Here is an 18,308-nt window from a genome sequence, read left to right as displayed (position 1 = left end):
CTTGTATGAAAGGTTAGAGATAACACCACAAAGCAAAATACTCTAAAATCTTAAGATACGGGCTTAAAGTTTTGTTATCGAGGCAGAAAGCAAAACGAAGCCATTCTGCTTGGTTTGGAATAAAGACGACGAGCTTTGGATTAACTTCTGGAGGAATTTCAGGACATTTGTTTGGACCTGTAGGGTCTATTGCCCTGATAGAAAGGGCCAAAATTCCTTGCTCAAGTACAGCAAAGGATTTAACTAAAGGGTTTGTATAGGACTATGGAGAGAAGGAATCTTCCTTGCAGCATCTTCAATCCTGACAGCCACCTCTTGATTCCACAGAACAGAAATTTGTCAGCTTTGAAAAAAACTGGAAGTAGCATATTTTTTAAAGGTACTTTGAGTAGCTGGATAATTTCCGTCTGAGACCATCTGCAACTGGTAACTTGACCATCTAGTAAAGGGTTATCATTTTACTATTAAAAGGCTCTTGGACAGGGTCATTGCTTTGCCATCAGAACATTTAAAATGTATTATGAATGCAAGATTAATTATTTGGAGGCCATCCAAAGATGACCGTATTTAAAGGACTATAATAATTAAAATTCACAGTAGTATAATGGTAAATACTTTTGGACAACAATAATTCATAAATAGCTGGTGACTGCATTAATAAAGTAATAAAATATATAACCAAATAACATTTAATTATGAACAAATTAAAATAGACAGCCAATGATAAAGACAAAATATTCTCCTGTTTCTTTGTCCTGTCACCAGTTTTCTCCAAAACCAAAAAAACCTCAAATGAACAAATTAACAACAAAAGCCAGTGTCACGCCAGGAAGTTCATACAGCTTGGGCAAAATGCTTGCAGTTAGATAGAAAAAGAACACCCAATACAAAGCTAAACTGATGTTTACATGCTATCTTTTCACCCATTTAAGGCCACCTACTTGCTTGAAAAGCTGGTTTGCAAGAGGTACTTTAATAGAATTACATGTTAGTTGTACAGAATCCTTACCACTTGAACAACTTTAAAAGTAGCAATTGCTTGTCCTTCAGTAATCACGCTCTATTAAGGAACACAAAATGTCCTTTTCACGGAATTAACAGGAGTGCTACAGCGTTATATTCTAATACCTTAAAAATATTCTTGTATTCTCCGTCAGATTCAGTATCTATAGGTTGATGGGTCACTGATCTTATCTATGTAACTACTAACACAACTCTGACCTCTACAGCAAAGACAAAGGAAGACAAACCTTAAGTGTTCCTCCCTCTGCTTTTGTCTATGCACTGTAAAATTGCAGTGTTACTTTTATTAAAATAAGAGAGATTGTAATAAAAACCAGCTCAGAGAAATGGGTCTTCCTTTGATTCTTAAAGCTGCAGCAGGCCCTTGAGATTCCTGCTTCTTGCTGGAAACCTCCAGATTCCATTTTTCTGTGGAAATTCTCACCCACAACCAGGACTGTCCTGCTGAGTTTCGCTGTTCTGATGATTTAGAGCTCTCAAGCCATTCCTGAATCGAAACATGTCTGACATCCAACACAGCCTGAGCAAATCCCACGGACTGTTTATAATATGAAGAAATAATCAAAACTAATTCTGTTCACAGGTAGAACATAATTAACAGTTAACAGCAACTCTGCGTTCACAGCCCCCTGTCCCACGCTGTACAAGTGCATCAGCTCAAACATGCAATCACCCCAAAAGGGAAAACTTGTTATGCAAACTGTTCACTATACAAAGGGGTTTTGTTAAGTACTAAACAGAAATCAGTTCAAACTACTTACCCTTGGGGATCTTAGCTCTATTTCTTCTTTTTCACTTTCACTGCTGGAAAAATTTTCTTCTGCTTCTTTTTTAACTTCCGTTGGGGGTATTTTTTGTTCCTCTTTCACACTTTCCTCCATTGGTTCCATGTGTTTCTGTACGTCTTCTACTACTTTTGGTTCATTGTGATGGATGGTCCTAAACTGAATGTTTGCAGAACGGCAGTACTCTTCAAAACCATAAAGATACCTAAAGATACAAATAAAGTTCCATTTGTATTTCATGTGTTATTTTATATTTATTGACGTGCATAAAAAATAAAGAACCAGAGGATATTTTGAAACGAAACAATTATGCGCACAAGTCAAATGGTGAGAAAGAATCCACATGGGTGTTTCCCAAAAGTTTAACTCCATCCCCAACCAATTAAGAATTAATGACAGAAAAGCCTAAGAACATGTACAGTGTTTTGCAAATGCACGACAGCTAAAATCAGCCTAGTAGTAGAATATGAGCATACAAACAAGTCAGCACACGGTCAGAAATCACCAGGCATCAGCTTGCTCTCTGTGCACACACTCTGATCCAGTTATAGGTGAGAAAAATATGAACTAGCTTATTCCTCAGAGAATAAATAGGCAAGTTACAACATGCTATCATGTGTCCACACAACATCATTATTTTCACTGTAACGACAATGTAGTACGTATTTACCAATTACTCTTCTTATGATACTCTTCTCTGTAAAATACAGACCTTAAATATGTGCCCAGTTCAAATCCCACTGAAGATAGTCCGAATATTTTCGTCTTCATCAACATTAACATGAGTTGAGTCATTAGTCATACCTATTCAATCAGTCAAATTTCCTTAGGTTTGAGTCAAAAGAAGCTCATTCTTCCCTTCTACTCAAAAAGCCCAATTGTTTCTTGTCAAACTTCCAGGAGGATAAATAATAAAAATAATTCTTATTTAGACAATGAGCTCGAAAAGTGTCATTCCTAAAAGGTTTCCATTTCTAAAGTTAAAACACACCTGAAAACCAGGGGTGAGAATATGAAGATTTAAGCATTTTTTTCAATACAAGCAGTGATTTTACTACTTAATACTGTGGCATCCACCATAGCCATGTACATAGTTATGTCCTAAAGCCATTACTCTACAGATTCCACAAAGATATTTAAATATGCAATCTGAAACATGCCTATATCGATGTTTTTCAGGAAGTTAAAGAAACTGGTAAAAATTTCTCTTTGCTGCACACAGCATCTACAGACTGAGGACAGAGTCTGTTCTTGTTAATCACCATAAACAGCAAAACTGAATTTGCCAAAGCTTTTTTTATTAGTTTCATTGTTGTACTCTGAAATGGCATCATCACATGCTGGAAGTGAATGCTTCCTGATAAGAAAACAAGCAGAATTCTAATGTACTAAAGCAACAGGAACTGATGCAGCCCTGAGCACTCCCTTTCCTCCACCGTTTCAATCCTCAGCACTGAAAAACGCTCAGAAATGTTCATTAACTGAAGAATGTCAACTAACTTTCCACTAAACTATCAAAAATTGCTTGAATGTTCTACATGCTACTAAAAAAAACCCAAAAACCAAAAACCCAAACGTTTTCACCATTATACAATATGAGAACTTACTTTCTATAAGCGGTTTTTACATTGTAGGAAGCAGCCGAGTTCAAAATAGGAATGCCAAGGTCCATATAAATTTGCTTCCATACAGCACCACTCTCAATCTTTGGAGGGAGAAAAAAAAAGAAAAGGGAAGTTTTCAGGGTTTTGTTAACCAAGAACATTAAGGAATTATATCTAACAAAATCACAAGGCACAGCCTTTAGAATGAATACACATATTTAGTTCAAGAAACATCCAACACTTACATTGTCACACCCACCCTGCTGAAATACCAGTCGAAAAAGTTTGAAGAGATTGAGGTCCTTGTAGCCCAGAACAGGTGGTTTATTGATAGGAGTACCTAAATAAAACAAAACCAGAAATAAGAAATTACCACAAAAAACAGCAAACTGCTCCTTTCATTCCTTTAGCACAACATTTGATTACTAGCTTCTTTCTACATTTTAAAAGCTGTATTGAATAGTTCTAAGATTTGTCACAAGTCAGTAGTTTCCAACGACTAATTAAGGCTTCTTTTGAATGCAACACTTATTTCTGGGTGGTTTATCAGCATACTGGCACCAGCTGCTGGATAACTATGATTTCTCTGCATCCTTTTCAGATTTGTGCAATGTTGGCTGCATCCCACTGTTCCTCTCACAGCCAGAATGCCCGACGGATGATGGAACGCAGCAACGTGCAAAGAGATTAATTCAAAACACCGTGGTCTGAAAGGCACGGGGAGGAAGCAGAAATGTTGGATTAGAAAAAGTTACACAGGTAAATTATCAGAATGTGAAAAAAACCACAAAGCCCCAAGAGGATATGAGTATTTGGGACAGTTCAATGATATAAAGAAGAATAAATACGGCAAAAGGAGAAAACAAAAGTGACTTGGGGCAAGTGGCTGCATATGTAGATTCCTCTGTATTCCTCTTCCCTGCTGCTCCTCATCTTCCTTCACCTTCATGCAGTTATATTTGGCATCATTAAAATAATTTGATAGGACTTTGGGAATACTGTCATGATTCCACGAATCGAAACATTCACATTGAAAGAACAGAATGTAGAACAAATCTGGTGGGAACAGAAATCTTGCTATAAGGACAGGAGAAAAAAGAAACAATATAGACAGGCAGGGGGAAAGACCCAGTCCTGATAAAGTCCTGTACATTGCTCAAGCGACATACTAGCTTAAACAATAGTTTCTGGACTGACTCTTGTAATTCAGTGCACAAATCCTTTCTTCTTTTGCTTCTGCAAGTCCCTGACACGATCCCTACTTGGTCTGTAGTCTAAGAGTGCTTAAGAAAGGGAGTGAGGATAGAGGGAAACAGAAAAGGGGGAAGAATCAGGTTACTAGAAAGGAAAGAAGATTTTGGATTATTTCAGCAGCATAGGGATTTTTTTTTCTCTGACATAGCTTCTTATTCCCTCAAGGCATGTTATTCTCCAGAAACACTGGTTATACACAGGAGGCCTCAAAATTACACGGGATGAACTCCAGTATACTTTCCTATAGTATAGGATCCATTTCTAAACCTGTGATAAGCACTGGCAATATTGAACAGTCCTGGAACTGTTCTTTTACCATCCCACGGTCTAGAACACACCTCGTCAATAGGGATGCAGAACCTCTCCTACAAAGGTCATCTGATTTTCCCCTCCATTTTAAAACCCAAGAAAACTCCGTACTTTAAAAGGGAAAAAAATAAATGTGGAAAAAATTAAAAAAGGGGTGGGGGAGCGTGCAGCCAAGGAACAGAAAACCTTCCATTTTAGTGTCGGTCTCATCACAACTGCAAACGTGAATGGCTTACACAACAGCAGTTCTCCCAAGTCAGCAGGTACATCCTGCTCTCTATACATCATCGCACATGCGCTTCCAACGTATGGCTTACGCCAGGACTTTATTCCCATTTCTAGCAGTCTCACTTAATTCTGTAAAGACAGACATTTAAAATATGCTGTTTTCCTGTTCTAGCTACTGGACAAAGTAGAATCTTTTAAGTTGTCTCTTCAGGTGAGTATCACCTGCATGTGATTCAGTCTGTTCCGCAAGGAGCCCTGAGGACGGTGCATCTCCCGTCCTCTCAACGCCCATCAACGGCCTCCTCAGCTTCCAGCCCGAGACGAACAGCAGCAAAGCTCCCAGCCATGTTTGTCACAACAAGAAATCAACCAAGAGCTTATTTAACAGGGATTGTTAACATAAAAAAAAAGGTTTTATGAAAGCAAAACAAAAAGAAAACACCTCGGGGAGGATTTTAGTTTCCTTTGTGCACTGTGCTTCAAAGTACTGGAAGCAGAGCTGCAACGTGAAAATGGGAAAAAGCGTTTTTCCTTGCACCTTTCCTTGTATCCTTTTTCACTGACTTAAGAATATGCTTGTAATAACATCCATTACATTTAAAAGCAATTTTTAAAGCCATTAAAAAAGTGGGCTAGATATTACATTAAAAAAAAAAATTCAGCGTTACCTCTGTCTTCCATAAACTTGTAAAGCTGTTGGAGGAAGTTGTCCCTCTCTTCAGGATCAAGCTCTTCCTCAGGCTGTGAAAACAAACGCAGTCATAATGAAAACATGAAATATGCAAAGTAATAAATTATTTGTACAAAAGCCTAACAGCAAGAACTAAGCCCAAACCACTTCCCATTTGGCCCTGCACCCATATGATGGTGAAATATGCAGAAAACAAAATTTACTGGGGAGACTGAAATACACACCTGAAGAGGAGAGAAAGAAAATGCAGGTCAGGAAAAGCCTCGATCCATGACAGAAAGAACGTGAGCGTGACCCTCACAATGAAAACAATAATATACTTAACATATTGTCCTAATACAGAAAAGGTCTGTTATTTACAAGACTGAAGCATTTCACAGGAACTCTGTTTTTGTGGGGTTTGCGTGTGTGTGTGGTTTAGTTGTTGCTATTTGGGGTTTTTTTTACTCGTCTTCCTTATCCTAACTATAACGAAGGTTGCAGAACAATTATTTCTCCAAATGTTTTGATGCTCCAGACAGCATTCATTTTATGATTAATCTCCAACGCTCGATTTCAGCTCCTATTTGGAAACACATTTACAGTCACTTCCATAATCCCCTGAACACACATTTCCATAATTTATTATTACAAATTCCTTAGTTTTATCTTTACAACTTAAATCCTCAAAGAAACAAATGCTTACGAACTTTATAGCAATCAGTCCAGAGTGGGAAATAAAGATTTTATTTTATGTGGGTGGAAAATATGAAAATCAAGTACACTTATTTGGGAGGAGAGAAATAATTTCTACATATACTTAATGGAATTGTAAGATGCTAGGAGAGAGCAGAAAAAAAAAAAATCCTTTCCCTGCAAAGCTTTACGCATGCCACTTTCTTCCTGCCAGCCTGGCAATCACAGGGATTTCTGGTTTGCACAAGGAAGACTGCAGCTGTCTTGAAGAAAAGATGTACAGTGCGTGTCAAAAAATCTTACCATTACATTATTAAAAATAACAGGAAAAGTCACTGGCAGTTGCAGAAGGAAACCAGAACGGCAATTTCAATTTCAGCCGTCTCTGCATTCTGTAAGCTTGACGCTTCAAGGCATGAAGACGGGCAGCAAAATGTAAATCTATGTGCTATCGCTGCCTTCACCAGCGATCTGCCCAGCATCGGAGTGAATCGCAGCCCTGCCCGCTTCAGTGAATTCTGAGCTTCAGAGCCCAACAGGGATCGTCCACCATCAGACAGACACAGGATCTGTTTCCTTATTTTCCTATTTTTTCCCTCGGGAAATAATTTGAGGAAATTAAATGAATAGTCGCAACGCTGTACAGCGCTAGTTACCATCTGCTCATACGGCATATTATAGGGATTATATAAAGAGAAACAGTTACCTATAGAATTATTATGTTCTTCCAGGTTAACAAATGAACCATTGCTATAGAAACCACAGCTTTTTTCTCTCCATTTAGCCTGCAAACCAACTTCAAGATCGAGAAATTTCTACCACGTACCGTAATGTTTAGTGATTAAAGGCCATACGACGCAAACTGTGCAAACTAAATATATCTAAAAAAGTAAACATTCAGGAATATTTCTGAATAGTTGAATTCAAACCATTTCTTTCATGTGGGCGTCATGCCAAATGAGAACTGTAGGTCGGAACAGCAGAAATGTAGGTTAGAAATAGCACACTGCAGACAGAACGTTAACCATTTCATGGATACCAGCTACAAGAGGTGACCCGAATAAGACCCGAATGACTGTCACCAAGGAATAAGTCATGTATCAGCTATTTCAAACTCTTTTTCTGCTACTGGTCATAACGAGAAAGATAAATCCTTCATAGATATGGTTGTTGCAACACTAGGATAAATGGATTTTTACAAGGGGCCAATTTTCATCGCAGTTATTTGTAACTGGACATAATGATTTCCCAAGAGTGTCCACTGTTCGGAATTAAGAGTTTTATTTTAAATACATCAACCATCATCTAAGCTGCTGTATCAGCAACCTTAAAAGCTGCACCCAAAGCAAAGAAAACACCTGAGAAACGTTGATGCCACAACCTGTCATCACCACCAGTGAGTGACCGGAGAGCTAAAACTCCCAACAGCCTTCTGAGCAGGGACCAGGGCAGCGCTGCTGGATCCAAAGCACTTCTGGCCAGACGCTTATGCCCATTTTAGACTGGCCATAACTAAGTTCACAGTGATCGCAGAATCACAGAATGTCAGGAATTGGAAGGGACCTCGAAAGATTATCGAGTCCAATCCCCCCGATGGAGCAGGAACACCCAGATGAGGTTACGCAGGAAGGTGTCCAGGTGGGTTGGAATGTCTGCAGAGAAGGAGACTCCACAACCTCCCTGGGCAGCCTGTTCCAGGCTCTGGCACCCTCACTCGGAAGAAGTTTCTTCTCATATTTAAGTGGAACCTCCTGTGTTCCAGTTTGTACCCATTGCCCCTTGGCTTATCACTGGTTGTCACCGAGAAGAGCCTGGCTCCATCCTCCTGACACTCACCCTTTACATATTTAAACCATGAATGAGGTCACCCCTCAGTCTCCTCTCCTCCAAGCTCAAGAGCCCCAGCTCCCTCAGCCTTTCCTCACACGGGAGATGCTCCACTCCCTTCAGCATCTTCGTGGCTGCGCTGGACTCTCTCCAGCAGTTCCCTGTCCTGCTGGAACTGAGGGGTCCAATTCTTCAAAATCGGTTTTCTTAAGAGAGTTCTGTCTCTCCGTTTCATTTTTTCCTATACAGACGTTGCAAAAAAGGAAGACTGTAGGTAAAGACAAGCCCAAGTGAAAGGCAGAACAATATGAAATTTTGAAGTGGCAGGAGTTCAAAATTGAGACCTTTCTGCTGTTTGCCTACCACCTAGAACTAAATGCAACATGAGAAATTTTTTTTTGTTTTGCTGAATTTAATTAAAAAATAATCTCCAAGATGTCCTGTTTTGCTTAAAATTAAAAAGCTGAAATTGTATGGGTTTGAGATTTTTTTCCTCGTTTCTGACTAGCAGGTCACATCGTTTAGAGAATATTGCAAACAGTAAAATAATGCACTCAACAATGAACACAAGATCTTGGTACCACGGAGGTACTTCTTCCCCAACTCAATTTCTTATTGCCTTCCAAGTAATACAGTGGTGAAATTATTTTGTGAAATTACTTTGAGAATAACCACCAGCAAATAAGCACAACATAAACCCCACAGAAACTTGTAGAAAACTCATAACTGGCTTCGCTTCATCTGGTTTCAAGGCACTTCACTCACCATCAGTTTTGTCTCTGTCTTTAGCATGATTTTAAACAAGAATTTAGCTCTGTTATCCTGACTCATTCTTTACAGAAAGATGTTAAAGCTTCTGTGGAAGCTCACCCATAGAAGAGAGGGCAAAAAGGATTAAGTAGATTATTTTATAAAACAAATAATTAGTATCTACTTACAAGCATGTAGCACCACATACTCAATCAATACGTGGCTACGGTACCAGGGACAAGCCTTTCTTTTATGTTATTAATAGACTGACAATACCATAAACTCTTCTGTGAAATAAATGCAAGATAAGGGGAAGAACGACGTGTACAGGATTTGTGGTTCAGAAGAGTTTATGATCAAGACAAGCTGCCGGAATGAGAGTTAACATAATTTCATTATTTTACAGTACTTAAATGAGTTTTCATCACTTACACAGTTGCTTTCTGATGCCGAGTTTGAACGCTAATTAAGGAAATGAAAAGAATTAAACTGATCGCAGCCAAGTTAACAACTTTACATCATGTGGAGATGAAAGCGGTCTGAAAATGTTGATTTCTACCAACAGGAACCAGGAATTCAACCATCCTTCAACAATGACTCACTCCAGAGCTGCGCCTCAGTTTGCAACTTCTTCGCTCCTCTTTGAGGAATATTCTGAGACTGCCTGTTAGCATAAAATTGTGAGCAATGAAGCCTTTTTAAAGAACATTTGTGCATGGCGTGATGCAGGCCATGCTTCACAGTAGCCCAAACTCCTACAGATACACGCACACATGAGACGGATGATTAGCTTACCAATCTATAGCTATTTTTTAAAGGCTCTCCTGCATATTACACATCACAGCTGCTTAGGGTTTTTTTAACATATGTAAATGAACCACTTGTTTCTAGATATGATGCTTCATTAACTTTGAAATCACTGTATTCCTGTATTTATTTTTTGGAGTCAGCTTTTTCAATGTTTTCTTAAAATACACATAGGTTGCAACAGAAATGGACAATTCATGTATCATTTTATGTGGTCTCCCACAGTCATTTATAGAAAATACTTCATGGGAACCCAGAACTACTTTGAAGCAGAAGAAATATTTTAATAGACGACTACTGATCATTTGTAGGTATCTTAAGCCTCCTAAAACACGTCACGGACTTCATATACTCATCCATCCTTTATGCTAAGAAAATATTTTTGTAATGACTTATCATGAGAACTGAAATCCTTCCTTATTTGCAGAATAAGTGTACTGGAAAATGCTTCTGGTATTTTCCCTGCTCAGCAACATAAAGCGACTCTGACTGATGCTTCTTTATGACGTTGTGATGTAAGAACCCTAAAAACTTTAAATGAACGCACACTATTAATCCTACCACAGACACATCCTTCAGGTGACTGTCAAAATGAAGACTAAGCGAAAATTCCTCTAAGCACACACCCAGAGGTGCTGCAACTGTTTCTTCAATAAGAGATGGAGACCAGCTGGCTAGAATTTTTTCTGAACATTTTTTGCATGTTCGATTAGTCGGGGGGAAACAAGGAACTGCTATTAAAGTGATATAGTTAAGTTGGAAAAGTCTCTGAAAGATGGTGTTATAACCAATTCTGCAGGTAAGAGAGAAATCCCTTTTTCCAGCTCTTGACTTTCTAAAAAAGATAAAATTTCAAAACTTGCAAAATTCAAACTCTAAAGAACAAATTCCTTACTTTTAATCTTATGGGAACATAACTATTAATAACACATAAGGAAAATATATTTCAAATACTGCGTGTTAAAATATTGATTCTGTTAGAATCAGAATGGCCTACAAGGAGACTGAGAGGCAAAACCAAATGTTGCCTACATGTTCCCTTGTAGAAAGGGGAATATTTGGCTATTTAATCCCAAGACAGAAAGAGGTATGATTTGTTCCCTGACAGAACAACTTAAATACAAATAAATACAGTAGTACATATAGCCTGATCTTTAATAAACATCAGATAACGTTCCAAAACCTTCCATTTCTATGTGGAGATACTGGAGTTTAGATTTTCTCCTTCCTTTTAGCTGCAGTGCATTCTTTGACTGCCAAATGCACCCTCAAAACCCAGTTAATTCTCATATTCTGACATGTTGAAAACTGGATAAGAACCAAAAGCAGTATCCAGATTTTTATCTTGATTCAAACCAATCGCCTGATCCTTTAAATTTTCATCTGATAAAGAATTTTTCTCTATAGTGCCTCCAGAGTTTTCCAAGTAATCCTGAGTCGCACCATGTGTCGCAATTATTGCCAAAAACCCAACAATTTGACCATGTTGATGACAAGCATGTCAATGACAAGCAGTCTCCACATTTTCCTCCTTTGTAGCCAACTCCGGACCACACGAGTTACCACCGACGAGGAGGAGCTACTCACCACCACCATATTGGTTACCACTTTTATGCTTACAAAAGATGTCAAAGAACAACCACGAAAAGCCTGGAAACCTTGTTGTACCAATTCTACTGTACTCTTGAGATGTCATGAAAGACAGCACAATTAGAAAGACAGTCTCTGTCAAAACAAAGTTACAGATTTTAGCCCAGCTAACTGGAAAAATGGTTGGATCTATTATTACCGGCTACAGTAGGTCTCCCTGCTCCATTATAATTATAAAAGATACTACTTCAGAAAAACAGGATCCTTTGCATTCCCAGAATTGGGCTTTTCTGACTGACTTCATGCTCTCATTATATATGAAGGAGGCCTGTGTCCATTTGATTGATTTAATGAAGGTCTGTCAGGGCTGGTCAGGCCTCGACAGCAACGCTGCTCTGCATTTCAGAAGACAGGGGTGAGGGGGGAAAAAAGAAAATTTAAAAAATCTCCCTCCCATCTCCAGTAATATAACTATTTGCAGTTCTAAAACAAAAGGTCCACTGAGAATGTTCCGGCAGAGAATGGACAGGAGCTGTTTCGACCTTGATTAATAATGGAGAAACTCTACAAAATGTAAATGCACAGAGTAATTCCAACATTTGTAGTCAAACACATACAACAATAACAGTCACTTGTCGATTCTCTCTGCAAGCAGCATTACTGCCTTTCTAAGGGAAAAGAAAAAAGAAATTACAGTAAATTCCTTAAATGCTCTCTAATTGTAATATCTAGCATGGCCCATAATTAGAATAAGAATATCTATAGTGACAGTTGAATCAGGAATTTGATTTAATGGGCCGGAATGACAGTTCTGCTCTGACATAATCAAAAAAGATCAAGATCTGTCCTCTGCTATGTAGCTTCAGCAGGAAGATGCTCACCTTATTTTTACATGCCTACTTGTCACCTGGAAATAATTTATTCTACAGCTTTTCTTACCAGCACATCTACCTGTCTGGAATCCTTTGCTTCACTACTCTACATTTAGATTATTCTTTAAAAATAACCTCTATTTCTTTTACAGGAATGCCTCTTTTTTTTTTTTTTAAACCACCAAGCTCCCCCCTCCCCCTTCTTTGTTTGAAACACACAGCACTTTTATGCAATAGCCATGAAAAATTATATTAAAATGGATACTAGAAAACTAGTATAGCAATTCTCGGTTTTTAGTGACTGATAGTTTGCAATTTTAGCCAACATTAATATAAACAGACCAACACAGACTGCAACAGTTCACACCCTGCAAAATGTGGCCTATTCAGTCCTTTTCACTGCAAACAGAGGAAAAAACCCAGAGGATTTTATATTCTGCACACATTCATCCTTATATTTATCTAATCATACCATTACCCTCATACAGACATCTACTCCATTTTCCAGAATACTGTTATCAAGGCACAAAACACCTAAAAATAGATTCTTATTGTCTTTTTTTTTCTTCTTTTTTTTTTACCTGGAAAGATCTGCCCTGGCACCACCAGAGAGACCAGAAATCTAAGTCAAACCCCCATTCTTAACCACCACGTTAACGTTAGAGATTAAAACACGGAATCCTTACCTAGAAGCTGCATTCTTTCAAATGTAAAATGGTTTTAAACTTCCTTTCTATCTAATCTGCCCACTGCCTGGACATAATTCAGCCCGGCTTCCAAATATTTGCCGGCTTTCTCTCTCCCTGCACAGCATCCGCAGTTACACGGCATTACTTACATTCTCTTCCATATATTTTAAAAAAAAAAAAAAAGAACACCACCACACGCCAACGAAAAAAATAAATTAATAATTAAGGAAAAAAAACCCCACACAACCAAAAAAAAAAAAAAAAACAACCCCCTCAGACATTAGATGAAAGGCAAAGAAAAGAGCCGGCCCATCTCCCAGCATCTGGCAAACCTCCCCCTGGCCGCCGGCCAAGCCTCGGCTCCGGCGCCCGCTCCAACAACCCCCCCCCCAGCGCATGCGTGGTACCGGCCAACACGCGGTTGCCGTGGCAACGCCGCCGGCCATTCTGTGGCGGGGCCGAGAAACCGCGGGTTAGGCCGGGGTGGGGGGGGGTGGGCGGAAAGCTGGGGGAAAACGGCGTTCGACCTTCCTCACAAAACAAACTTCGGGTTTTGATTTCTCTACAGAATGTTTCCGAGCGTACCGTGAAAATCGCGCAACGAGAAAAAAAAAAAAAAACCAACCAACAAACCCCACAACCAAGCACCGCCTTCCCCGCCCCCCCTTCTAAACATCAAGGTTAAAACCAGAAATAAAAAGAAAAAAAATCTGTAAAATACGGGTTTGATGACAGGAAGACACTGGCTAACTTTGTGGAAAAGGAGCCATTCGAAATATTCCAACGCAGAAAAATCGCATCGCTGTAAATATTCGACACAAAGTCCATGCGCATGGTTGCATATGGTTCTGTGATCCCCAAACTGGCAATACTGGTGTGGAGAAAACTCTCACACTCACAAAGGTGACTCCTGTACGGCTCTTAAATAGTGTCTTAGGCACCAAATAGCTTTAAAGGCACTGTGCATTAACTCATTAGCCTGCTTTCGCTTTAATAGCCTTTTTCTTTTTAATCACACTGTTTCCAGCAACAAGTTACTTTGTATATACGCTACCTACAAGGCACAAAAGAAAAATACAAAGTTTCTTCCAATTATTTAAGCTTGGCTCAGCATCCATTTTTTTGGTTATGCCTCTCCTGACATTCTATCACCATTCTCTGCCTTAAATTCTTAATTTCTGAGATTTGCGCCCAATTTCTGCAGTGGATAACAGGAGGCAATCTGCCACTGCTCACAAACCCCAATAAAGACGAGTGGTAGCAAAGGGAAGATGAACAGGTCTGATAAAATGTTGAAATAAGTAAACTAAGTCCAAGAGTGAAGTTATCAAGCTATTAAATTATCTTTGAAGAATGAGTGAAATCCCTCAGACTTACCGCTACTTCTTCTGTTTTCTCTTCTCTCTTTTCTTCCTCTTCATCAGTTTCTGCAGCAGTTCCACCTTCCTCATCGCTGCTGGAGGACTCCAGAATTTCACTGATGTCCATTTTCCAGTTCCGAGGAACACCCTTTGTGCTGAGAAACGCGCTCGCCTCCTGGAGCCCTGCAGAAGAAAGGGCCCTGGTTTTACCTGGTTTATCCCCGGTATTCAGAATCACAAAGCATTTTTAAATTCCTTTTCATGTTCTTGTAAATCGCTGCGCCAACTTGAACCAAAAATGGAACTGATAAAACAGATACTTCAGCTTTAAACACTTAGTTTACACACTTTATACGTCGAGACTGTCAAATTTTAAAAATTGAGTGTCGGTAAAGAGTTGAGAGTAGAGAACATCCACCCCACATGCAGCGTCCAGTTCGTTTCTAGGCATAGGTCCCCATGAACACTGCTGAAGTTTAAACCTATGTATGTAAACAGTACCAAAGAGAGGCACCTATACTTATCCACATACATTCTGTGGAACTGTGAAGTGTTCTGCCTCTGTATGAAAGAGATAAATACTGTAACGAAGCTATTTAAAAAAAAGTAAACCCATCACAGTTAGATCAAGTAACACGACTTACTTTCTTCTTTTCAAAAATCTCTTCATGTCTTAAAAGTTTAGATTGCAAAAAAAAAAGCAAACGTTTTGTTTAAGAGCACTGCCTGAAGAGATGGTACAGGAAAAATAAACTAATGAACAAGGGAGTGGTGGGACTGGGAGAAGTCACACTTGTACAATGGAAATACCTCGAATTCTTTTCCTTGAAGAGGTTCTCCAAGGGGGAAAACAACAAAGCAAAACAAACCCAGATAATCCCAAAACGTGTCCCCCAGACACAATAAAAAACTGTAATAAAGAGGAATCTGAATACTCAAAAGAGGGACATACTGTAATGAACAATTCATAGTGGTGCTGGAGAAGAAAAGGCACCAGGTTTTAACAGCTGCTGACATAGTATCCTCCAGAAAGTTGTCTAAGCTCTTCTTGAAACCATTAATACCTTTGGTTCCACAATATTCCCTCATGGCAGGGAATGTCACAACCCAATTACGTTCTGCATGAAAAAAAAATCCCTTTCTTCAATTCATCTTAAACCTGCCATGTGATCATTTTTTGGCTGTTTTAAGTTCTTGTACCGTGAAATAGTTACTAAGAAGAAAAGATATGGGAAATCAATTAAGAATTACACAAAGCAATCAAAACCACCTCAAGTTTTCATTTGTGAGAATCATGTTAAACCTTTACTTGTTAAGGAACTGTTGTTCCACATCTTTACTCAAACCGGAGGAATTGTCGCTGTTGAGTGGGGTTTTTCTTGTTGTTGGTTGGGTTGTGTTGCCTTTTTTTTCCCTTTCTAATAAATACAATTTAAGTATTTTTCTCCTTAGCAAATTTTGTGGTTTGAGGTCTGATTGGAAAAAATAACACTAAGAGTTTAAGAATCATTTACATTAAAGTGAGAATCTTGGCCTTTTACAAGCCTCCTAAAAACATGAATTTTTAGTCACATCATCCATCCAGAAATCAAGTTCTGTAATTATACTTTCGAATCAAACATTAATCACAGGCAGGCTGTTCTAATAAAGTTTACACCTTCCTGTCTGGGTATTTTTATTGTAAAGACAAATAGCACAAAATTTGGTTTCACTATATATTCCAGTGGTTCAATGACATTTCAAATACTCTACCTTGAAAACATTCCATTCACTTTCCATGAATTTGGAGTGGATCAAAAGAAGGATATAGAAATCAACTAACACTTCTACTAGGTGCTATTTTAATAATAAGGCAGTCATATCCAAAGTTTCTCTAATTTTTCACAATTAAAATTGTTTGCAAACCATCCAAGAGCAATTATCAGAACTCAACAGGCTGTCGTTTTTTAAACACCTAGAATTTCGTCTAATTTACCTTTTTTAGGAGAGGACTCAGATTTTGGTAAGTTTTGAACATCTAGTTCTTTAATGTCTTTTCTTGCTACTGAGTAACTGAAAAAGAATAAAGTTCTGTTGTCATTTTTAAATCACAGTAGAGCAAGCATTTGACTTAGAAAAACAACAATTCCTAAAATTTTCAAGGTCTATAATTCACTTTCAAGGTCCATTCTAACAACTAAACGCATAAGGCGCTTGTTATTGTAGATCCTAATACAAGATTCAAAACTAAAGTAACTTTCAAATTTTTCTTTGAAATTCAGACACTAAAAGAACCCCTGTAATTAAATAATGAAGAAAGGTTTGTAAGGCTTCTTGATTTTAAATATTTAACCTGCACAAATTTGCAAAGGTAAAATACATAGGCAAAAAAACATTTTCTAAATTGAAAATACTGACACTGATCACCAGTTGCTACCCAAACCAGCAAACTAGCTAAAAACAAACAAGCCCTGTGTTTTCAAAATACATTTCTACTAGCACAGCATAACAGTGAAGCCAAACTCACATATCTGCACTGATAAATAGTTGATTTTTATTTTTAAATTACAAAAGTGTTCTCGCAGCAAAGTATTCGAAAGTTGCTCTGTTCTAAGTTATACTGAATATTCAGTTATTGAATTACTACAACAGAAATGCTAACCAACCTGCAAGGAAAGCCTTACAAGTGAGTTTTATTATAATAAAGATTTTTTTTCTTCTTTCATTATTTCAGAAAAAAAAATGGAGTAAAACCTCAGGAATTGGTGGCTGCCATTTTCTGAAGTTAAAGCCATAATACTATGGGGAAAAAAAAAGTAAAACAGAACAAGTCTGCATGCTTGTCCAACAACATTCTACCTTCAGTATATAAAGAACCACTTATCTAAATGGCTGATGATACACGTCTACATCAAGAGGTCAAAATGAATTGTCTTCAGTTACTTTAAACAGGTTTCAGTGATCAAATACTCGCACCCCACTGAAAATCATGGCGATTAAAAAGAAAAGAAAAGCACAAATCGTTCACTTCAAAAGAAAGAAAGAGCAGTGACAGCTGGCCTTCCGCAAGGAAGTTTTTAATTGCAATATGTTGAGACAGATGCACTAGAAAGAAAGGGAAACAGCTGTAAAAAAACCCAGACTTTGTATTCTTTTGAATACATCAATCCATAAGTAAGACACACATATCTCTCTCTCTCTCTTCCTCCTCCCCTCTTTCTGGGCGGGGGGCATGGACTAATAGGACCATTCTTTTCCCAGGAATCTTTGTTCAGATTCTGCACACATTTTAATTAAACAGTAACTTTACATTCACTTTTTTATTACAAAAGTAGATTGAACACTTTAAAACTTTGCTATTTGAACAGCAGTGGACATCTGGGCACTGGAGGTAACGAGTCAATCAGAAATTCAAACTACTACAACGAACACCCATACAGACGTAATAATTAAGACATTAAGGGAAATAATTAGAAGCAAAACTCATGCTTCAGAAAACAGGAATCATCTGAAGTGTTAACATCTGGGGTTTTTTGAAGTTGTTGATTTTTTTTTTAAATAAACACCAGAAAATTTACTAATCCAATGAACTCTATCTGTACACACAATGTAAAGTGGGCCAATAAGCACAGAAGTTGCTGGAAATGACAAATGTGTACAAACAACAATATACAAAATTGTACTCTTTCCTTCTGGAAGAAATAATGTCTTCCGAAACAATATGTAACCCGTTTTGGCATTTTTCTTCCACGTATATCTAACGAAAACAAGCCATTACTTACAATTTGGAATCTGCAAAGGATCGAACTAAACACTGGTCCTTTTTCACTGTGACGTCATCATTACAGCTGGGAGACACAACCT

At 38.2% G+C, this 18,308-nt stretch overlaps 1 protein-coding gene across 2 annotated transcripts in view; it reads right to left on the bottom strand.

Moving 5' to 3' along the window:
* The window catches only part of ARID4A (AT-rich interaction domain 4A), a 49,471-nt gene that overhangs the window by 10,591 nt on the left and 20,572 nt on the right, over positions 1–18,308 (bottom strand). For both annotated transcript variants that reach the window (XM_065636252.1, XM_065636253.1), the window contains exons 9-15: positions 18,227–18,306; positions 16,441–16,517; positions 14,482–14,648; positions 5,872–5,944; positions 3,658–3,752; positions 3,416–3,513; positions 1,785–2,013 (exon numbers count right to left, since the gene is read on the bottom strand). In XM_065636252.1, coding sequence (XP_065492324.1) covers positions 1,785–2,013; positions 3,416–3,513; positions 3,658–3,752; positions 5,872–5,944; positions 14,482–14,648; positions 16,441–16,517; positions 18,227–18,306 — 819 coding nt within the window. The remainder of the gene's footprint in view (positions 1–1,784; positions 2,014–3,415; positions 3,514–3,657; positions 3,753–5,871; positions 5,945–14,481; positions 14,649–16,440; positions 16,518–18,226; positions 18,307–18,308) is intronic.

Source organism: Caloenas nicobarica, chromosome 5, assembly GCF_036013445.1.
Source record: "Caloenas nicobarica isolate bCalNic1 chromosome 5, bCalNic1.hap1, whole genome shotgun sequence".
In the NCBI taxonomy this organism is placed as follows: Eukaryota; Metazoa; Chordata; class Aves; order Columbiformes; family Columbidae; genus Caloenas; species Caloenas nicobarica.
Note: the sequence above shows the minus strand (reverse complement) of the source record. Positions and strands in the feature narration are given on the sequence as shown.